The 22036-nt window shown below is 34.6% G+C and overlaps 5 protein-coding genes across 8 annotated transcripts; 2 read left to right on the top strand and 3 right to left on the bottom strand.

Annotated features, from left to right (window-relative positions):
* Positions 1-14: 14 nt before the first annotated feature.
* Positions 15-1854, bottom strand: LOC106432399 (E3 ubiquitin-protein ligase At3g02290-like). Of its 2 annotated transcripts, XM_013873233.3 has the most exons (4): positions 1195-1854; positions 659-1094; positions 472-581; positions 15-388 (listed from the first exon to the last, which is right to left on the bottom strand). In XM_013873233.3, exons 1-4 carry the CDS (start codon positions 1312-1314, stop codon positions 362-364), a joined length of 693 nt encoding a protein of 230 aa, XP_013728687.1. In that variant the 5' UTR covers positions 1315-1854; the 3' UTR covers positions 15-361. The 2 variants fall into 2 exon arrangements, with proteins under 2 accessions (XP_013728687.1, XP_048607933.1); XM_048751976.1 differs by having other exon boundaries at positions 385-581.
* Positions 1855-2067: 213 nt separating this feature from the next.
* Positions 2068-3973, bottom strand: LOC106432413 (U3 small nucleolar ribonucleoprotein protein IMP3-like). 2 transcript variants are annotated; one of them, XM_013873255.3, is made up of 5 exons: positions 3825-3973; positions 3582-3726; positions 3398-3505; positions 2633-2707; positions 2068-2533 (listed from the first exon to the last, which is right to left on the bottom strand). In XM_013873255.3, exons 2-5 carry the CDS (start codon positions 3713-3715, stop codon positions 2302-2304), a joined length of 549 nt encoding a protein of 182 aa, XP_013728709.1. In that variant the 5' UTR covers positions 3716-3726; positions 3825-3973; the 3' UTR covers positions 2068-2301. The 2 variants fall into 2 exon arrangements, with proteins under 2 accessions (XP_013728709.1, XP_013728701.1); XM_013873247.3 differs by having other exon boundaries at positions 3582-3953.
* A 6248-nt stretch (positions 3974-10221) lies between these two features.
* Positions 10222-13097, top strand: LOC106432429 (rhamnogalacturonan I rhamnosyltransferase 1-like). 2 transcript variants are annotated; one of them, XM_048751974.1, is made up of 8 exons: positions 10222-11060; positions 11143-11210; positions 11300-11388; positions 11472-11637; positions 11722-12011; positions 12089-12290; positions 12362-12519; positions 12585-13097. In XM_048751974.1, exons 1-8 carry the CDS (start codon positions 10757-10759, stop codon positions 12829-12831), a joined length of 1524 nt encoding a protein of 507 aa, XP_048607931.1. In that variant the 5' UTR covers positions 10222-10756; the 3' UTR covers positions 12832-13097. The 2 variants fall into 2 exon arrangements, with proteins under 2 accessions (XP_048607931.1, XP_013728721.2); XM_013873267.3 differs by having other exon boundaries at positions 10223-11060; positions 12089-12293.
* A 3653-nt stretch (positions 13098-16750) lies between these two features.
* LOC106432435 (golgin subfamily A member 2) lies at positions 16751-18783 on the bottom strand. The gene is made up of 6 exons (XM_013873274.3): positions 18374-18783; positions 18165-18287; positions 17924-18082; positions 17749-17830; positions 17407-17471; positions 16751-17320 (listed from the first exon to the last, which is right to left on the bottom strand). Exons 1-6 carry the CDS (start codon positions 18656-18658, stop codon positions 17018-17020), a joined length of 1017 nt encoding a protein of 338 aa, XP_013728728.1. The 5' UTR covers positions 18659-18783; the 3' UTR covers positions 16751-17017.
* Positions 18784-18865: 82 nt separating this feature from the next.
* Positions 18866-21612, top strand: LOC106441463 (F-box/LRR-repeat protein At2g43260-like). Its single transcript, XM_048751975.1, has one exon. It carries the CDS (start codon positions 19086-19088, stop codon positions 20319-20321), a length of 1236 nt encoding a protein of 411 aa, XP_048607932.1. The 5' UTR covers positions 18866-19085; the 3' UTR covers positions 20322-21612.
* The last annotated feature ends 424 nt before the right edge of the window (positions 21613-22036 follow it).

Below are 22036 nucleotides of genomic sequence, written 5' to 3'. Positions count from 1 at the left end.
ATGGTGATCTCTCCTTGAGCCAACGTAAACCTCTATGCCAAATTTATAAACATCACACTGTTACAAGATAATGTAAAAAAGTTTAATGCCTTGGACACAACACTGCACCAGAGGCACACTGTGAAAAACATCAGATTATTGTGTGTGTTTTCTGTTGTTGTGAGGGTTTCTTCATAACTATAAGCTATTAAATAACTGTGCAGAGCGGACATTTCCTCACTTCTCCATCATTATATATACAGTATGTTGAAAAATAATAATAAACAGTTATTCACGGAGAACAAAAGCTACTTGCACATGTCTCTGTTGCCTTGTTGATCTTCCCTTTTTCAGTTAAGACAGGATCAATGATATTTATTAGTCACGGTGATTCGTTGAACTCCATCACCTGAGAAAGCGACGGAGGGAAACTATTGCATCAACATGAATGAGAAAACAATGCAAATATTCAGAGAAGATGAAAACTGTTACCTTTCCACAAACAGGACAGTCTTGGCTTCTCTCCATCCATTCATAAATGCAGCTGAGGTGGTAATGGTGACAACACTTTGTAACAATCTTCGGGTTCTCTGATGTGTATTCTTCAAAAAGCGAGCAAAAAAAATATGGGATACTTAAGCTTCCTTCAAATGCATTGATTCAAGATGAAAATGAATACCTTCAAGACACGTTGGACAAACGTCTTCATCATCATCAGACACTATATACACGCCTTGGTTACTACCCGCTTCCATAATTGTCTTTGACTTAAGAATTCTCCTAGTGGATTTAGAGAAGTCTTCTCTGGAATCTTCACCAGAGATAGTAAGCTTATTGTCCCATCTGCTTCTTTCCACTAAGAAAGACTCAGAATCCTCATCATCAGCATCACTTCTCAAGGGCTCAGCTTCCTCATGTGAATGACTAGAACCCTTATCACGTCTTGAGACAAGAGAATCACGCCGTGAATGAAAGTATCCTGGATCAGAATCATAAGGCAGAGGCCATGTAGTAGAGGACATAAAGTTATCATAGGAAGTTATGGATACAGTAGTAGCTTGTAAAGAGGATGGGAGAGAGCGGGGAGTTTCGCCTCTTCTAAACAAAGAGATATACTGCAAGAAAAAAGAGATCAAAATCCGGAGTTGGATAAGCTCTGATTTGTTAAAAAAACTAGCAGTGTCAAAGTACACAGTGTTGTGAAGAGAACATTACCAGGTTAAGTAAGTTATTAACAAGACATCTCGGGCATGGACAGTTTCTATTTACAGAACTAATTGGATTAGTGTGATCCTCATAGTCTTCAACTTGAAAGCAAGAAGAAACACAGCCCATTTTTCTCTCTTCTTTCTTGAAATGTTAACAATATGGTTCTCCCAGAGCACTAAGACTTACCGAAATCACAAAGCACGGTTTGAAACTTATAGGAAACCTCCTTAAGCTTCCACCAAGAATGTTAGGTTTCTACTTGCAGAAACCTCTCCAAGAATTGCACAAACAATCTGCTTCATTCTTTCAGAAAATGTCACCTGTGTAATGCTCTGATCACTATTTGGAGTTAAAAACATCTCTTCATCAGATATTATCTAAAACTCATCATAACCACACGAAAAGAAAATTAAAATCAATTGATAGTTAGCAAGAAGTTAGGAGCGGTTCAACAAGATTGACAATAAGTAACTTTTAAGCAGAGATGTTCCCAGAAAAAGACATCCAAACTTTCACCTAACTCAGCAACAAAGTTTATGTGTGTTTTTGGCCAAAAAGAAAACTCGAGGCTTCATTAAGGGAATAAACACAAAAAGTGAAATGCAAGCAATGTTCCAGTGCTTTAACATGAATTTTAAAAAAAGAAAAACCAGAGGAATCAGGACAAAGACTGTACCTTTCACAAAGAAGAGAGACAGATAGAGATGGAGAAGTTAGAGCTCTCGGTAGCTTTATTTGCAAGTTCCCAGGAAAGTAAACTTGGAGAATTTTCCTCACTTTTATCTTTTTTAATTCATCAGCTAGAAGAAAGATTTAAAGAAAAAATTGAGGAATGTGATGAAGTTGGTGTGAAAGTGAGTGGGCCTTGTGGAGTCTATAGAACATAACAATTCAATGGTACTCTTCTTTACAAGATCAATTTAAACTTACTATGATTATCACTCAGTTTTGGTCTCGTTTATAAGATGATACATTTACAAAAATGCATTAAGACGAAAGTTCTGCCTTTTGATTCCAGCTCACAGAAATGTCAAGTAAATATATATATATATGTTCACGAAATAGTAAATCCAAAACATCACAGCCTGTTTTTTCTAGTCTCCTCTCTCAAAGTCAAGCAAGCATGTCGTAGTCATCTAATTTGTCATTGTACTGAAGCACCTTGCGTTTAATCTTGGAAGAATCAACCCAAGTGATGAAATCTTCCATGTTCCTTGTTACCAAGAAAGCTGGATCAGTAATCGTGTCTGGTCCTACACGAATGTGTCCTTGCTCTATATACGTCACGGCTTCTGTCAAATGCTCTGCGTACTTCAGGTGAACCAGTACAGTCGATAGCCTACGCCTGCAAAATGATTAATAAAACTAAATGGGATCATTGGTGGCTCTCAAGTGACGAAAGAACAGTCTACAAAATTATATAAGCCTCTGCATAAATCACTACCTACAGAAGGAGGAAACTGATAAGCGATCAGTTAAAGCCAAGCTTTTCCTAGTCGGTATAACGCCCATGTTGTATCTGTCCATACACGGAAGAAACATAAATCACCACTTGTCAATTACGAACACAAGTCTTTCTCATTGCAGAGTAGAATCACTATAGTGGCATTTTTTTTCTACAACACGAAAGCAGATTTCTACATCTATTGATACATATACACTACTAACTTAAGCTCAACAAAGAAGCTAATGGAAAAAAAACTTTGTAAGAATTTGAAATCAATCAGATTCCTCAAGATGGTTAAACAGAAAACCATTAGATTAAACATTTAACCAGGATGACATTAAAATTCTAAGAAATTTCAAACCAACCGTCCTAAAATATATATATATCCAATTCCAAGCTAATAAAGTACGAACCCACATTCATCTACCTCTATGGTAAAAAAACAGATTAACCACCAACAGTCTCTAAGATGACCTCCTAGAGAGCTATATTATAAGAAGAAGAAAAAAAAATAACTTTCTTAAGAATCTAGAGGAAACAAAGAGCTATTACTTGGATTGGACGAAGCTGTACACACTGGTAAGTAGAAGATTCTAAACCAACGGGTCCTTAACGAGTTTAATCTATAACGAAGCTGATAAACCACTAGGGGTGTCCAAGATAACCTCGCAGAGCTAATAATATAAATGTAACGGAGCTGCAGGAGCCAGGAAGCAACGAGCTTTTTGCTTGTACAAAGCTTTATAAATTGTACACACTCACAGTTTCTCAAGGAGCAAATCAGTCATCTGAATCCGAAAAGGATCAGTTGGGTCCATCTGTTTCATTACATTAGTCAGCTTCTGCACCATCCTACACAACCCTGAATATCTGAAAACAAACAAAAAAAAACTCATTCATTACAATAAAGATAGGAACATAACAGAACAAAAAGAAAGCAACGAACTTTTTGTAATCGTCACGACCACCCATGTGGTAACGAGTCGTGATGAGGTTTTCGCGATGGCCACCTTCTCTCTTCCATTCCAAGAAGTTCGTTTTCCTTATAATCTTCTTCTCATGAAACTTGAGCTTCCTCATCACTGACGCCTCTGATATGGTATTGCAAAACTATGCGAAATTAGGGTTTCTTCGTCGCGGCTACTAGTGATAATACTACTGGTCTACGAGTAAAATCGAATAAGCTTACATGGAAGGGATGAGGGAGATTTAAGTGAGAGAGTTCGGCGCTGAGAGAGGATCAGTGAGGTTTACGAGCAGAAAAAAAAAACCTAAAACCTAAAACCTAAAACCCAAAGAGTCGGAGAGGATCAAGATCAGAAGAAGTTCGATTAATCCGACGGTCTTCATTCTTTGATTAACTTGTGAGGACTCTAGGCCCAATATTCAAATTGGGCTAAATTAAATCCTAGTAAATTGGGCTTTTATTTTTATTTTATGTGCATATGAGCCCATGTTTTGGTAATATTGTATATCACATTTGATTTTTTTTTCACATTTAAATTTGGATAATTCTCTCGAATAGACCTTTTAAGTTTTTGTCACGACCTTCAAAATAAAATGACCAAAATATCATTTTTTATTTTGAAAATTTTAATTTTATTTTATTTTAAAAAACTTTAAATCTTATCTCCAAAACTTCACTCTTCAACTCTAAACCATAAACCCTAAACTTTAAACCCTAAACCTTAAAGCATAAACCTCACCCCTTGACTCTAAACCCTAATGTCTAGATTAATTAACCCTAGGGGTATAAGTGTATATTTATTTCTTTTGATAAAACATTTAAGTCTATTTTAGTCATTTTTATTTTTGAAGTCTATATTTGTGGCAAAAACTTTTTTTTAGGTCTATCATAAAATTTTTCTATAAATTTTTGTTCCACGCATTACTATTTTTTTTATAATATCATAAAATTAATATTAAGATGATTCAACGTTGTTTCTTGAGAGAAATAAATTCCAAAGTTCGAAACATAATGTTTTAGTTTTATTTTATATCGGTAATGGAATATTTTTATATACCTATATTAAAAAATTGTAGTGTTACCTTCAAGGTTTCTCTAGCAGAAACTAGAACATGCCTTGAAAGATTTGAAATATTTAATCGCTGTTGTAAAAAAATGAAAGAACAATTCAATCGCTCCACAATTAATCGTAGAAGAAAAAAGGACAGATAGAAGGTATAAAAAACTGATAATACACCGCATTTTTTTTGGAGAGAATATACACTAATCTACTAAACTCGATGATTAAAAAAAAGACATCAAATCCAATGCACAGGTTGGCTTGGATACATACACTACACCGCTACACGCACGCGCACGCATAGGGTTGGGATGTGAGACAATTGAGCCACCGACACAGTCTCGTTGCCATGTTTAGGTCTGGGACGGATCGGATACCCGGGCAATTTTAAGATATCCGAATCCGGATTCTTATCCGGCGGATCCATAATTTTACTATCCTTATCCGGATCCGGGGTTCGCGGATATCTGGGTGTCGGATATCCTTCTAAAAATTATAATATCCGGCGGTTGGCTTGGATACATACACTACACCGCTACACGCACGCGCACGCATAGGGTTGGGATGTGAGACAATTGAGCCACCGACACAGTCTCGTTGCCATGTTTAGGTCTGGGACGGATCGGATACCCGGGCAATTTTAAGATATCCGGATCCGGATCCTTATTCGGCGGATCCATAATTTTACTATCCTTATCCGGATCCGGGGTTCGCGGATATCCGGGTGTCGGATATCCTTCTAAAAATTATAATATCCGGCGGATATCCGGATCCGGATTTGGATCCTTAAAATAAATAAAAAATAATATTAATATATATATAAATATATATAAAATATTAACAATAATTTAAAAATAAAAATATATATAATGTTTTTAATTATTTCTATGTATAATATTAGGCCTGGGACGGATCGGATACCCGAACAATTTTAAGATATCCGGATCCGGATCCGGATCCTTATCCGGTGGATCCATAATTTTACTATCTTTATCCGGATCCAGGGTTCGCGGATATCCGGGTGTCGGATATCCTTCTAAAAATTATAATATCCGGCGGATATCCAGATCCGGATTTGGATCCTTAAAATAAATAAAAAATAATATTAATATATATAAATATATATAAAATATTAACAATAATTTAAAAATAAAAATATATATAATGTTTTTAATTATTTCTATGCATAATATTACAAAATTTACATAAAATTTATATATACTATTATAAAAATGAAAATATATTAAATAAAATTAGTTTTTATATATAGATATTACTATTTTTGAAATAGTTATTAATAAAATTTACGGATCCGGATATCCGGACTAAAAAATCAAGATATCCGGATCCGGATTCGGCTTTGACGGATCCAACATTTTACTATCCGGATCCGGATACGGCCTCTCCGGATATCCGGATTTTCGGATCGGATCCGGATCGGATCACGGATTGAATCCGGATCTCGGATAAAAATTCCAGGCCTAGCCATGTTATTGTTAGTTCCCTTGTCAATTTTTTTTTGTAACATAATTGGGGAAAAGTATCCCATAACATGTTGATTAAAATACTTGAGAACTAAAACTTGTGAAATACGAACGAGGTATTTAATTAAACCTACGAACTTTACACGTTTTTTCCTCTGTTGCTTGTTAGCATCTGATGTAAATTGACAATTACAACAAATATTTTATAGAAAATGTGTTTAAAGTCTTGTATTTCACATTGGAATGATGCATTCTTTTTAAAGCAAAATAAATAATCAAGTCCGACAGCAATGTAATGACCGATGTCGGTGGAATGCATATGGTCACAGAAAATAGCATATACTTTAATTTGTCTAATCTTTAATTCGTTGGTTCTAAAGTTTTTATACAAAACATCGCATCTCATAACGAGACTTCGACGTTATCGACAAAACTAGACCAAACACCTACTTCAGTTCACATTTATTTCACAACTATTAGAAAGATGAGTGTACCAATATATGTACGTAACATGTAAATTATTAGTATTACACTTAAATGCATGGTTTAGTTTTAGTTTATGTATCCTGGCAAAAAAAAAAAATTGTTGTAGATGTTCTATGTAGCTCACGCACGTAATGTAGCTAGATGCGGGCATGCAGCTCAATTTTGACATCTGATCATATTGTGTAAATATCTCAATGTCTCTTTTAATGGTTCTTTGGTTAATTTATAATTATGACTCATTTACCAAGTAATATATTACTTGTTCAGTACGTACTAATTATATAAACTAGACTAATTACTATGTTACAGTCTTCAGTCCGAGCAATATGCATGGTTTATACTCCGGATCGTTTTTATTGTCCCTCCCCCAGCTAAATAATATACCATTCATTCGATCTAAACTCAACAAGCTTACGGTACAGAACGCACATTGCTAAAGGATAGTTGAAGAAGAGATAAGTTGCTGCGACTCTGTCTGTCCGATGGGGAAAACGAATGCTTGCGTATAAGACAATGCATGCTTATAAAGCCTTGAGCCAAAAAAAAATGTATAAACTAAACGAATTTTGTATCATTTTATTATATAATTAATTAACAGTCGTTTTTGAATAGCAAACATGAAGGAGACTGATCGAGATTTTATGTTATTTATTAATGAGTTATTCTTGGGTTCACCTCCTAGGGTGAACCTTTAGACCAACCAATAGAAAATTGTCATTTTAAATCTAGTATCTTTTAATTAAGGAAACCAAATAACTTGGCAAATTATATTATTTTTTCAAAATAAAATTTAAAAATAAATAAAAATAATATATAAAAAACGAATTAAAAAAAAAATGTTGTCAACAAAACACTAAACCCTAATACTAAACCCTAAACTCTAATCCTAAACCCTAAATCCTTGGGTAAACCCTAAATCTTTGGGTAAACCCCTAAACCCTTGGAAAAACACTAAACATGTTGTCAACAAAACACTAAACCCTAAACTCTAATCCTAAACCCTAAACCTTGGGAAAACCTTAAACCCTTGGGTAAACCCTAAACTCTTGGGTAAACCCTAAACCTTTAGGTAAACCCTAAACCCTTGGAAAAACACTAAACATTTGGATAAATTCTAAATTCTAAATCTTAAACACTAAACTCCAAATCTTAAAAATAAATATTTTTTTAAATAATCTTTTTTTAGAACTATTGTTATTTCTCTTTATTTAATTTTTAATTTTTTATTTTAAAAGCATAATATAATTTGGTAAGTTATTTTGTTTCCTTAATTAAAAGATACTAGATCTAAAATGACAAATTTCTATTGGTTAGTGAACTTAAAGGTTCACCCAAAAAAAATTCTTTATTAATTGATGTAATCGTGACTTCGTGAGTTTTACTTGTATCTATAACCTGTTCAATGCTCATAACTTCACATCCACACGTGTACACATTCCTCTTCTTTAGAAATTGTCGTCACATGATAAAGTTGATCTTTCGTTGTCTATAATCTGACCGAGAGATTGTTGCTTAAAAAGTAAACTGCCGCTGTAACTAAAAACTGTGGTTAGTTCCTCTCACATGTTTAATGATTTCATATAAAATATATATTTTATGAACTGATAAAGTTTAAACAGCTGTAAAACATGAGAAAATTTAATAGAGAGATTGAAAATAGTTAATAAAAGCCTTATACAATTAGTATTTTAATTTTGCTTTTGTAGTTTTGGATAAAATCTCTTTGTATATTGGTGTTCTTGATTTTAAAATACTTCAACATTTGAAAATAATTTTTTAGTAATAAACTTGTTTTGTATTTTTGTGCACAAAAAAAAAAGATGAAGCTTGTCTTGCATTCCCTCCGCTTCACAAAAAGTATCACATTAGATATTTTTCACAAATATTAAAAAATTGATTGAAACATATTTATGTTTTTATTAATGTGGTCTATTTAACCAATAACATTTTAAATAAATACATTTATTTATAAGATCAATGCATTATACAATTAATATTGGACTAAAATAAATATATATTGCATTGAAATCGTAAAACAACATTTTATGTAACAAGGAAAAAATATTAAAATTGCATTTAATATGAAACAGAGAGAATATTTTTAAAGGGATCCTTGACAGTTTGTGTCAGATATGTAGCTTATTTTAAAATTAGTAATTGACACTTAGTTGGATTTCATGATTTAACCTAAAGTAATATAAATAATCCGGAACAAGACCAATTTTTGATCAACACTCAAAATCAAATAAATTTTCAGTCCAAAAATCCTAATTTAATAAAGTATTAAATATATCTATTTATATTTGCTATTTGGTTTTGAAACGAAACATATTTAATTCCTTTTTATGTATTCATGCATTTGTTTCCTATAAGTACCACTAAATCCCCTCACAAGAAAAAAAATCCCTTAAACCAAATTAAAATGAACACAAACACCTGTTCAATCTCTTATTGTCTCAAAGTTATATAATAAGTTCCTAAAATATACACATGCATTTTCGAAATCTTGAGTATTATAATGTTGAAAATGATAATGCATTCAGCTTGGGGACAGATTTATATAATGCTTCAGTCGAAGTCAAGGTAGCAATCTAGTTTAAGTTGTTATGTAAGTATATATGTTTTTAATTTTCAATAAGTAAAATAGTTTCATGTTTTTTTTCTTCAAATCTTTGTATTATTTGAAATAATAAGCCTACAATTGCACAATTTTTGTTTGATACTATGCGCTGGATTGACACATGACAACTGTGAACAATAAATAGAATTGGTTCATTTACTTATTTAATTGTTATACATGTTGTAGACATACTTTAGTTTATTTATCTACTCTACCAAATATTCATTATTTTTTTGGACTCTCTTTTTCCATGGTTGTCACAGAAGGTGAGATCCACAAGTCTAGAATATGCCATTTCGAAACAATTGTGTATAGTTTTCTTATTTCTATATATATATATGTATATATAAAAGGTCTTATATAAATAAAATTATAAGCGATTTTAAATTAATAGTTTTAACCAAATTAATAGATTTGGTCCCCAGGTACGCTCAATTCTACCGGGTCCAATATCTCGCTTTAACTGCGAGTTCGATTCTCCGGCATTTTGTACTCTGTTTCTTGTTTCCCTTGTTTGTTAACATTTTTTACAAAAAAAAAGTGTCTTAACCAAATACACACATTTGATTATTGTATGCTTTCAGTTCAGATATATTTTGTTAATAGTTTTGACAGTTAACTTCGTGATTAGGTTTACTTAACGACATTATTATTAAATAGTAGGCTGTTAATGTGGTTTAGATATGAGTGAAAAGTAAACAAATAGATTAAATGTAGTTTTCTAAATATTCTTTATTTGTTGGCACCAAAATACTTATGAGTGCGTGCATATAAGTACGAATAAATAGATAATATATTTTATTAGTTTATTTAATTAAAGGTCTTTTGTCAAATTTAATTAAAGATCTACTTTGGCTATGTATAAAATCAATTATTTTTTAAAAATCCCAAACACTACTAACGAAAATATTCCTCATTATTTCGTTACAAAAAAAAAAGAGACTATAAATAACAGTTATTGTCGACGAAAAAGAAAAGAATCAAAAGACCGTTCTTTTAATTTACTTCCTTCCTTGTTACATACTAGAAACCATACTCTCTCTTTCTCCCCCTATATCTCCGACGTGCATTCTTCTCGATTCGCCGGTGATACTTTGAACGGCGAATCTCATCAACCAATCAAAACATTTCCCACTTTTTTTATTTTCTGCGGCTACTTTAATTAAAAAGGATCGATCACCAAGGCTTCTCTCATTTTATCTGTAACTTGAAGTGTTGCCTTCATCACTTGTTCTGGGTTGCTGCCGAGAGTTTTAAAGTTTTTTTAATTTTAAAAACCTAAAGTTTCTTCTTTTATTTTATTTTATTCTAATTAAACTGAGCAAGATCTGGGTTTGCGTCAGATTAAGACGACGATCGATCGTGGGTATTTAGAAAAAACAGTTTTTTTTCGAGGTGTGGTTAATGTTCACAAAGAACCCCATTAAGTGTTCGATGAAATGCCTCTGAGAGAATCTCTGTGAGAAGAAAAGGGTGAGTTAGGTGATTTAGGAAGAAACCAAACATGTGTAAAACGGACAAGTTTCTTTACCACAGGAAACTCTGGGAGATGAAAGTTAGGCTTTTAGGAGAGACCAAGGTTGAGAAACTCAGGAACTCCTTTGTCTCCAGGTCTCGTATGAGCTTATGGATGATTCGTGCTGTTACCATATTGTTGCTCTGGAGCTGCTTCGTTCATCTGATGGCTTTGGGAGAGATGTGGGGACCGAGATTGTTCAAAGGCTGGCCTTCTTGTTTCAATCAAGATGATCTGTCCACGGTTGAAGAGATGAGGTCTCTTCCTGCTAAGATCGCTCTTCCGCCTAAAAGTAAGTGTTGAAGTTTTGGTAATAATGTAGCTAACTTGGAGATGAATCTTGAAATTAATTTTTTTTGGTTTTGTTTCCTCAGGGGTATATCAGAACAATGGTTATCTTATGGTTTCCTGCAATGGAGGACTCAATCAAATGCGAGCAGCTGTAAGATGAGAACTTACTTCTTCTGTGTGCAAAGTTTCATCTCTTTAGTGATATGATTGCTTACTTTCTTTGTGGTCTGCTTTCTTCAGATATGCGATATGGTAACTGTTGCAAGATTCATGAATGTCACACTTATTGTGCCTGAGCTTGACAAGACCTCGTTTTGGAACGATCCAAGGTGTGTTTGTCATCACTTTAAGCTTCTTCTTGAGCTCTGTTTTTATTTTCCTCTCTTACGTTTGTTTTCTTCTTTGGGGGCAGTGAGTTTAAAGACATATTCGATGTGGATCACTTCATAACTTCGTTAAGAGATGAAGTTCGTATACTAAAAGAGTTGCCTCCAAGGCTTAAGAAAAGAGTTGAGCTGGGAATGCACCACGAAATGCCTCCTATTAGTTGGTCAAACATGTCTTACTACCAAAATCAGGTTAATATTCTTAACTTCCGATGTTTTTTTCGAGATTAGTTACTCTTTTGCTTCTTGTGGTCCTAATTCTTCAAACCTGAACAGATTCTTCCACTGGTAAAGAAGCACAAGGTGCTACACCTTAACAAAACAGACTCACGGCTCGCTAATAATGGACTGCCTGTGGAGGTTCAGAAGCTGAGGTGCAGAGTGAACTTCAACGGGCTTAAGTTCACTCCTCAAATTGAAGAACTAGGTAGACGAGTAGTCAATATTCTCAGAGAGAAAGGTCCTTTTCTCGTCCTTCATCTCAGATACGAGATGGATATGTTAGCATTTTCCGGTTGCTCACATGGTTGCAACCCCGACGAAGAAGAAGAACTAACAAGAATGAGGTAAAAAAAATAAAAAGTCCAAAAATATAATCTCTCTTGTTGTTCAGACTTTGATGTAAGTTATCCTTTGCTGGTAGATATGCTTATCCATGGTGGAAGGAGAAAGTCATAAACTCTGAGGTGAAGAGGAAAGAAGGCCTTTGTCCATTAACTCCTGAGGAAACTGCTCTCACGCTGACTGCATTAGGCATTGACCGTAACGTTCAACTTTACATAGCTGCTGGTGAAATCTACGGTGGTGAGAGGCGGATGAAGGCTTTAACAGACGCTTTTCCAAATGTGGCAAGTAGTCATTTCATTTTACTACAATTTTTTCGAATTTATATCTTACATTCTCATAACTAACTCAGGTTCGGAAAGAAACTCTACTTGATTCCTCCGATCTTGATTTTTGTCGGAACCATTCATCGCAAATGGCTGCACTTGATTACCTAGTGGCTGTTGAGAGCGATATATTTGTTCCGACTAATGATGGGAACATGGCAAGAGTCGTTGAAGGTCATCGCAGGTGAGATGTCCTTATCTTTCCTTCTTCCATATCATCCTGAGGCTGACACTATTTTTTTCTTACAGGTTCTTGGGATTTAAGAAGACAATTCAGCTGAATAGGAAGTTCCTAGTTAAGCTTATAGATGAATATACCGAAGGGTTGTTGACTTGGGATGTGTTCTCGTCCATGGTGAAGGCGTTTCACTCTACTCGAATGGGAAGCCCGAAGAGACGGTTAGTGATTCCCAATAAACCGAAGGAAGAAGACTACTTCTACGCCAACCCGCAAGAATGTCTGCAGCTGTTAGATGAACCATTGAGAGTCATTTGAAGAAGGTGACTTCACCATTGGGGAGAGAACGGCTGAAGTTTAAGTTAAAAGCTCTAAGTTACAGTCTGGAAGATGGAGTAACAGTGTGTTTTTACAGGTTTAAGTTACTTAGGTTTCTTGGTGAATAGATTTCTGAAAAAGCTTATATTGTGTAATGTTTGGCATCCATGGCCTTGCCAATTTTGTTAGCTAAATAAAAGTGCCATTTTATGTAATTAAAGCTTGATTACATTTATATTATATATTTCAGATTATTATTTTCTCTCTTCGTAAAAAGTAATCCCATTTTTTTTCTACATGGATGGATAGCAAATGATGTCTATAAAGGAGAACATATTTTTAGCCAAAAAGAAAAACAATTTTTTATAACAATCTTATGCAGTTATAGACAATGCAAATGAGCAATAAAAAAGATATATTAGGAAAAAATCACAATTTTGAATAATAATTTAGAGTATAAAATTGAAGGTTATCAACAAATAATTAACGTTTTAGTTTATGAAATGTATGGCTAATTAGATATTGGTAGTACAATATAACACTTAAGTTTCACCTACTAATTCAATATGCTCCACTAACTAAACTTCAAAAGTGGAATCCGCTCCATTACACGACAGAAACACCAACTCTCAGAGTGTGTTGAGAATGAGAAGCCAACCAAAACACTTTTTGCTTGTTTTTGTTTACAACCAAATCACTTCAATATTTTTCTGACAATGATATTGAGAAATAATGGAGAGTGGCATTAACTCACTAACCCATTATGTACGTTTTAAAATAATTTACAAAATATTTTAGTATAAACTATTTCGAGAAAACCAAACCAGAACTTAAATCTCGAGAAAATACACATCATTTGAAGAGATGAATACAGTACATAGTTTTTAAGTGATCCAAGAAAAAATATTATTTTAATAATTATACAAGTGATCCAAGAAAATAATTAACCTATCAACGGGTGATCCAAAAAAATTGTAGCGTATATTCATTCATCTTATCGATACCAAATTCATTATTTACAAGATTTTTTTTCTTTCTCTCATCTGCATATACTCTTTGAGACTAATCATATCCCCCTTCATTGCAGTTTTATATCTTTAAAGATTATTAAACAGAATGATTATATTTGTTTTTTTCAAATGAATTGTGCATCACTAAGAAAAGTTATACTAATATAATGCTTTAGCCGTTTTGAAATGTCTCCCTCTCCCTTTGCTTTGTCAACAGCTCCCTTTAGTGCTTATTAAATGGAATTAATATTGTTGGATCCACTGGGACACATAGCTTTCGCAAGATCAACAAGTACACAAAAGTTGATCAAGATATCATTCTTAATTAATGGGTTCAATAAGTGGGTGGCTGTTGTTTATTAGTTTCTGAAGTTGCTAATCTATTTTTACTTGTTTCTCTTTATTTAGCTTACTTATGTGATTCTAAAAGTTTCTTTGTTTTTCTTATTAATCGTTAGAAGTTATAGTCCTTTGGCTCACAGCGTGTAAGATTTATTCCTACTCCATGATAGAATTAGAATAGTGACATAGAGTACTCACTCAATCTCAAGACCACTTGAACAAAGGGAAAATATACATTTAGGTTATTAGTTAAAAAAGGGACACAAGTACTCTCCCAATCATAAAAAGTTTGAGGTTTAAATCACTAAAAATACATATGTATGCACGATTTTGATGGGCTCTTTTCATCCAGATAGCTTTCCTTTTGTAAATTTTCTCTGGTTTTCTATTAAAAAACTTGACATACGGTACTAAAATTCCCATGTACGTAACCTCAAAGAAGAGCATTACATACATGATCAAGCATAGAGCCACCAGGAACTTAAAACACACACAACTACTAGAGTCGTATGATGTGTGACTGTTTCGAACTTAATTTGCTTCTACTGTTATCTCTCAGGCTTTCTTATATAAAGCTTCCAAAATCAGAGAAGATAACCTGGCCTGGACACAAGTTAAACCATTTCTTGAGCAACCACACGAGTTATGCTCAGATGAATCATGAATATGATAATTTACCTTTCTTTAACGAGCAATATATAGAATAACAGATATACGAAAAACTGAAACTACACAGTAATTTGTTTAACACTAGGTTTTGATCGTTTGGATGCTTAGAAGAGGTGGTTGAATATTCATACAATTCTAGGTTGTTGGATGTGAGGATTGTTTTACTGTGTGTGATGTGATAATCAAGAAATAATAATACATGGACTAGTAGTCTAGTAGAGCAATGGCTTGAAGGTAGCTATAACGATAAAGAAGAGAGGAAGTGCTTTGACGTGTAGGAAGCACATCTTTCACAGAAAGATCACTTGGCTGGAGATTTTGTGAGTCTAGCTGATTCGGAGTAAAGTCGACGTTTTTGAGGAAAAAACAAAGGTAGCTGATGATATATAATTGAAGAAACAAAAGTAGGGCTCCAAATCGACCTAAAAGGAAGCGCAACCCCAGAGGGATAGACTTTGGTGACAGAGTACGTAAATATATATTAAAAAAAAAGAAGTAAAACTCAATAACAAATCTCAAGAAATCCTCATAAATGACTAACACAGAAGCTACCTAGAAGATAAACTTATCAACGAGATAAAAAAAAGACTCCAATACCCTATATACGACAAGAAGTTGGCTAAGTTCTCCTTCTTAAGATGAGCTTCCACGATGAGTGCCTTTTGATGTGCTTCAGCAAGAGTGAGAGGGTTCAACAAGCTAAGACTGTCTTTCATCTCCTGTTGCCGCAAGCCACTAATGAAAAACCCCACAATTTGTTGATCCGTATACTGCACATCAACACGCCTAAAAAGCGAAATAAACTCAGTGGAGTATTCTTCTACTGTTCGCCTTCCTTGTTGCAACATGTGCAAGCGTTGGAACATGGCTTGGTCGTAGTTGAATGGTAAAAACGCCTTACGCATCTTCTTCTTCAACTTATCCCACGAAAAGATTCCTGGTTTTCCTGCACGTGCACGTGACAACTTTTTTTGCGACCACCAAGCTGCTGCTGAGCCACGGAATCGCATGGCAATCATAGGAACCCACCGCTCCAAAGATACGCGCTTGAACTCAAGAGTCTCTTCCACCGTGACCATCCAATCCAGAAGTTCCTCTGCCGATTTTTCACCATAAAATTCCGGAAGAAGTTCAATGACATGGTTCTCGTCATGCTCTGCAAACTTCTGCTGGATCATGTCTTGTAGATACGATGTTTTATGGTTTTGAGAAAACTCTGCTGAGTAATGAAAGAAACAAAATCTGGTATAAATAGGGCTCTGAATCTAGGGTTTCAGTCGGCCTATAGAAGGATCCGGCAGACTTTGGAAACAAAAATAATGCGTAGATAAAATAAAACTAAAGTAAAATATACATGTTATCTCAATAAAAATATGGGAAAGTATATATTATTATCTATCTATATATATAGAAAGAGCAAACTTTGGAAACAAAAATAATGCGTAGATAAAATTAAAGCAAAGTATACATTTTAATATTTTCAAAATAAGTTATCTAAAAAAATATTCTTAAGTATTTTTTTCTAATATTACATTTTAATATTACCTTTATTTAAAATGTAAATATACATTTCTTTTTAATATGTACTTTTAAATATTAAAAATAATCTATCTATACTAATAAAAAGGACTATCCGAAACTCCAGTAGATGTCCACATCATCGTATAATCCTTTTTCCGAAAGAAGCCACGTGGCATAAATAAATTATATTACCAAAAATATTAAACTAATGTATAGTTTTATATTTTCTAAATATTTATATAATGTATAGTTTTACATTTAAATATTACTGATAAATATCATTTCGAAAATAATAAATAATATGTAAATATATAACATAAAAAATAAAAATACTACATTAAAATGTAAGATTACCATTTTAGAATTGACTGCATTCATTGGTGTCTGCCTCGACCTATTGATATTTAGAATGATAGTTTGCTACAAATGAATATGGACACTGAAGTAAAAACAACATCCGTCAAGATGCATAGATGAGACCAATATCTAAAATCAAGAAAAAAATTTGTAAAGAAAGATTATTGTAGGAGTTCCAGGAATCTCATTTGAGAACAATCATCGTATTCTTTATATTCAGTGTTTTTGACCCCATTGCGCAAAACTAAAAAGCACAACAGCAGCGTACTCGTCGTGTACATAACTTCTCAAAAGGAAATCTTGATGAAAACCAGGACTTGCAAAGCCAAAATGTAGACGACAAAAGCTGACCTGAGATACATAAGCCTTGTCTGACTCTCATTTCTGGTAGCAGATGAATACGGAAGGTAGGAATGAGAATCAACTTCATGGTCTGATCCAAACCCTCTATCCGAAATTGTTCTTTTGAATCTGTTCCTTGCAGCGTTCCCTTCAACGTTAAAGCTCTCGTATCTTCTCCACAAACTGTTCAGTCTCTCTAACTCCATCTCATTCGAGTGAATCTCACCAACAATCCCCTCTGCTTGGGCCTGATCGGCATACCAAAAGGTTTCTGTTTAAGAAACAGTCTAAATGCAAAAAAAAAAAAGGTAGATTGATCTGGCTTGAGATGGACCTGCTTTGCAGCTAATTGCTCGATGAGAGTATGAAGTTGTTTATCCAGTGTCTTCTCTCTCTGAGCTGTGAATGCAAAACCTTCCCAGTCAGATAATGTTAATCAAACTTTTCACAGGCTATCAATCTATCTAACGGAACCAAAAACAAATCTCTATTGGATTCTAACTGAATATAAGCTATCTAACATAGTTTTTTGGCTCTATATGTTAGAGACTTCATGGTTCTGAATGGTGATAAACTAGTAACTACAACAAATCAGATTGAAGTTTCTCGTGTGAGAACATGAACTTTTCAGGCTATCAATCTATCTAACCAAAAAAAAATCTCTAGTGGATTCTACCTGGAGAAGGTTGCTTCAGTGCTCTTTCCTGTATAGCAGCCCAACTCTTCTCTAACTCCTGAACCTTCTCTTCCATTGAACTCTAAGAGAATAAAAATACCTTACACCACATTCAGATATACAGAAGTAGAGAACTCCATAGCCATGAAATGTAAAAAAAAAAAAGAAACCTAACCAAATCGTTCTTTTTGCTCTCCAACTTCTCTAGCATAACAGACTTCATGGCCTCTGTATCTGCCGGAGATTCACTGGAGCTTTTGTATTGCCTTTCATCTAAAGAAGCCTGTGCATCTTCTTGCTCAGCTTTCAATCTCTCCTCAACATCTTCTAGCTCCTGTAAACCATATGATATCAAAGCACATCCAAAATTCATAATCTAAACAAGATCTAATCATCAGGTTTTCAGCTTTACACACCTTCAACTTTCTAAGTAGTGAATCTGCTTCATGCGTTTTCTCTTCTATTCTCGCCTCACAGATCGATATCGCATTCTCATACGCATTGTTTTCTTCTAGTAATGTCTGCTCTCTCACTTGAGCCTAACCGCAAAATCAAAAGAGAGATCACTATACCATCGATCACGCAATAACATTATCCAATTCATAGCAGAAATCGAGGGAAGCACCTGCTCACGAGTAGCGGAATGCGAATCGACCTGAAGAGCGAGAGCGGCATTGGAAGCGAGGGAGTGAGCGAGGAGGTGAGGTAGACGCTGAGAGATATCCGGCGGAGGCAATCTGAGCCGTAGATCTTGGATCGAACGGCTGAGCGTTGTCGCTTTACGGCCGAGCTCGTCGACGTATCTCTGCTGCTCCTCCGTGAAAACGAGTGGGATCTGATCCTCCTCGTCGCCTCCGTTTCTTTCGTTTTTGCCGACGACGTCGGCAGCCCAAGCTAGAAGTCCCGCCATCTATCTTCTTCTTCTTCTTCTTCTTCTCGTCTCTTTGATCTGGCATAGACACGGACCGGACTCCCAGAGCTAAACCGAAGCGGGTGGTGACTAAACCGGTATGGTTCGATCGTGACTGTTGAACTCTCGGTTTCCCTTTCCCACCATAGTTGATGTGTCTTTTGTATTGTAGATAAATAAATATATATTATTATGCAATTAATTAGTTTGAGTCAATTTTACTAGTTTTGTTTTTTGCTACTACAAGAAACTTTCCTAGAAGAACTATGTTAATATACGATTTACTAGACATATATGTAAGCTCTTTAGATCCAAAAACGATCAGACCAATATACGATTTATTCAAACTCTTTCTCACAGTTCTTATTCTTACAGCAAATTCAACACTTTTGTTTTCATCACAAACTCCAACATAAACCCTAGTCCCATGTACTTAGTTCCCGAGGTACTAGAAGAGATCTTCCTTCGTCTGCCATTGAAATCCATCCTAAAATTCAAAACCGTCTCAAAACAATGGAGATCAATACTGGAGTCGAAGAGGTTCGCAGAGGGTAGGCGTCTGGTGAATATTCAAACGAAACTGAAAATCATAGTGGCAGTAGACCGAAACCTAATCCAACATGAATTACACAGGGACGAAGAGTTAGAGATGGTCTACTTACACAGCAATGTCGCCGCCTCTCGTCCGTCACTGTCATGTGACAGTCTTGTCTGCATCCCCGTACCTGGTTGGGTCAAAGTTTTCAACCCTTCCACTGGAGTGTTTCTTAGATTCTCTTCCGGTCCAGAGACAATGATATCACGTCATGATTTTGATTTCTTAGATCCTCGATTTGAGATCTTCCCTAGACGTTGGAGGATGGGATTCGGTAAAGACAATATCACTGAGAGATATAAGATAGTGAGGATATGTTTTCACGATGATTTGGAGATTCATCGTTGCGAGATTCTTGATGTTAACATTGGGAGATGGAGGAGACTGAGTCCACCTCCTTATGTGTTAGGGTTTAGAAGGAAGTCGACATGTGTGAATGGGTCCATCTACTGGGTAGAAGTAATTCCTCGGTACAAACTTTTAGCTTTGAATCTTCACACAGAAGAGTGGCGTGACCTTACACTACCGCTGGGAACATTAGGAACTTCATGCCAAGTAGCAAACCTTGAAAACCGGCTGGCCTTAGCCGCAACCTATTTTAGTAATCATCATTGGAATGTGAAGATATGGTGCATGCATGCACCACAAGAAGAAGCATGGAGCGTGATGTATACCATACGTTTATTCCCTTGCGAGCACCGTTACAACGGCTGTTTCCCTTTATGGTTTTGGACTAGGCCAGTGGCGGTTTCTAAGCAAGGAAATCTTTTTTTTCATGATAACTGCAATAGGTTGTTCAAATATTACCCAGAGACAGATGTACTTTGTTGCGTTCATAGAGATATTTATGTGATATCTCCTTTTGTTGAAGATTTGGTCCCACTTGGACCTTTGGATTCTGTTCCGAACATGATGAGGACATATGGACTTCAACATCTAGATCATGTGCCCTTCTCCTCTAGGATATCTAATTTTTTCAGACGAATGGAGTTCCCGAGTAGCTTGATCACTACTGCTTTTGTGACTCTAGCAACATTTCAGCTTTGTTCCCTATTGTCTAGGTCTTGATATTGTTGCGTTTCCGGCTAGTGGTCTCGTATTGATTCAAAACCGCATGCCTTTTTTCTTCCTATGCTGATGTTCTGGCATCTGGCTTTGTGAAATGTTTGTTGTAAGACAAATATATTTTTCAACTACATTACTATTTAAAAAGTTGGCATCAATCGACCAAACCCTATATTGGACACTAAATATTGGCACCTCAACGTTTCCAAGATCTTTAAAATACGCAACCGATGCAATCGAGGAACCCTTTGCTCTCACCGGAGAGAAGTTTTCTCCAACACGGATCTCATCAATCACTGGAGCAAGAGACTTATTCTTAAACCACTTCCATAATCTCCTTCACCTGTCTGTGACGTTCTATTTCACCTTCACTAACGTGACTCTCGCAACTGATCCTACAGGAGGTTTCAAGACTCCGGAAACTTGATCGGCGATCCAGTCTCAACGGCCATGATGTCTTCCCATATCTGCATGGTTTCCCCGACGACGACGCGAATGCGGTTGGGACGTGCGAAGTACGCGCTGAGTTCGCCCTTGGATCTGTAGCGGCAGTGACGTTGCATGATTGTGTTTGAACTGTGTTTTTCTGACTTGCGCTGTGCAGGATTATAATCATATATATTGCCACTGGCAGATGCTCGTTCACTACCATGAAAGTTTTTGTTATAAAAATGAAACAACAAAGGAATTAGAGATTGGAAGAAGAGACGACAGAGAATCACTTACATCTTTTGTTTGACCTAGACGATGAGCTCTGTCCATTGCTTGTAATTATAAGGTGAGATTCCAATCTCTTTCATAGAAAATGACTTGTGTCAGCAACCGTCGATACCAAGTCCTCCAACTCTGGTGCTCAGCAAGAATACAAAAATATCGTTCCTGACTTCCTGCAATCATGTAGGGTTATTATACTTGTGCACAGTAAGTCTCACTAGAGCATTAAAAAAAAAGGCTAGAGAAATTTAATTCATACAAGGCCATATCTTTGGTTGATTAGAAAAAAACTGGTCCATATCTTTAGAATATGTACGTTCATGTGTTTAGCAAGAGGATGAGGTTGTAGCAGAAAAATGGCTTATGGAAAAACAATAAATCTTTCGTAATTATGATGTAAACCTTTTAGGAGCTCCAGCATTGTTTATTTACCAATCAAAAACAATAAAACATGAAACTGATTTAGTAAAATAAAAAGCATATAAGTTACAAAAAATAATTAAAAGTTAGAGCGGTTAATATCGTTTATATCTTTAATAAATAAATTATAAAAATTAGTTATAAATAAAAACAAACTTTAAATTTATTAAATCAGATAATCATTAAAATTGATTTAATAAAAGTTATATAAACATCAAATGTATTTTAAAAATAAAATAAAAAATTCTTATATATTTTCTGTTGTTATCCGATAATAATGTAATTTAATATTTTACGTAAAATAGACTTACATAAAATAGATTTACATAAAATATTCGATGATAAATAGATTTACATAAAATCTTATAAAATAAACGATATTATCATGATAATTTTTTTAAAATCAATATAATTTTTTGTATTTTATTTTACGTATATTTAAATGTTTTCAATTTTGTTTAAGTAAAATATATTTTATTAAAGTGAGCAAATTATCTATACTATTATTTGCGAAGTAAATTTAAAATTTAAAATTCATTTTTATTTATGACTAATTTTTATAATTTATTCGTTAAGGGTATAAA

Source organism: Brassica napus, chromosome C3 (assembly GCF_020379485.1).
Source record: "Brassica napus cultivar Da-Ae chromosome C3, Da-Ae, whole genome shotgun sequence".
Taxonomy (NCBI): domain Eukaryota; kingdom Viridiplantae; phylum Streptophyta; class Magnoliopsida; order Brassicales; family Brassicaceae; genus Brassica; species Brassica napus.
Note: the sequence above shows the minus strand (reverse complement) of the source record. Positions and strands in the feature narration are given on the sequence as shown.

What these genes read in the sequence shown, in the direction of transcription:
- LOC106432399 (XM_048751976.1), bottom strand. Translation starts at nt 1,314, where the DNA reads ATGGGCTGTGTTTCTTCTTGCTTTCAAGTTGAAGACTATGAGGATCAC. An exon ending in TTAATAACTTACTTAACCTG is followed by an intron (nt 1,095 to 1,194) that starts GTAATGTTCTCT and finishes TTTTTCTTGCAG; the next exon opens with TATATCTCTTTGTTTAGAAG. An exon ending in TTGTCCAACGTGTCTTGAAG is followed by an intron (nt 582 to 658) that starts GTATTCATTTTC and finishes CGCTTTTTGAAG; the next exon opens with AATACACATCAGAGAACCCG.
- LOC106432413 (XM_013873255.3), bottom strand. Translation starts at nt 3,715, where the DNA reads ATGAGGAAGCTCAAGTTTCATGAGAAGAAGATTATAAGGAAAACGAAC. An exon ending in GGTCGTGACGATTACAAAAA is followed by an intron (nt 3,506 to 3,581) that starts GTTCGTTGCTTT and finishes GTTTGTTTTCAG; the next exon opens with ATATTCAGGGTTGTGTAGGA. An exon ending in GATTTGCTCCTTGAGAAACT is followed by an intron (nt 2,708 to 3,397) that starts GTGAGTGTGTAC and finishes GTGTATGGACAG; the next exon opens with ATACAACATGGGCGTTATAC.
- LOC106432435 (XM_013873274.3), bottom strand. Translation starts at nt 18,658, where the DNA reads ATGGCGGGACTTCTAGCTTGGGCTGCCGACGTCGTCGGCAAAAACGAA. An exon ending in ATTCCGCTACTCGTGAGCAG is followed by an intron (nt 18,288 to 18,373) that starts GTGCTTCCCTCG and finishes TTTTGCGGTTAG; the next exon opens with GCTCAAGTGAGAGAGCAGAC. An exon ending in CACTACTTAGAAAGTTGAAG is followed by an intron (nt 18,083 to 18,164) that starts GTGTGTAAAGCT and finishes TATGGTTTACAG; the next exon opens with GAGCTAGAAGATGTTGAGGA.
- LOC106441463 (XM_048751975.1), top strand. Translation starts at nt 19,086, where the DNA reads ATGTACTTAGTTCCCGAGGTACTAGAAGAGATCTTCCTTCGTCTGCCA.
- LOC106432429 (XM_013873267.3), top strand. Translation starts at nt 10,757, where the DNA reads ATGTGTAAAACGGACAAGTTTCTTTACCACAGGAAACTCTGGGAGATG. An exon ending in TGTCTTACTACCAAAATCAG is followed by an intron (nt 11,638 to 11,721) that starts GTTAATATTCTT and finishes AAACCTGAACAG; the next exon opens with ATTCTTCCACTGGTAAAGAA. An exon ending in GTCGTTGAAGGTCATCGCAG is followed by an intron (nt 12,520 to 12,584) that starts GTGAGATGTCCT and finishes TTTTTCTTACAG; the next exon opens with GTTCTTGGGATTTAAGAAGA.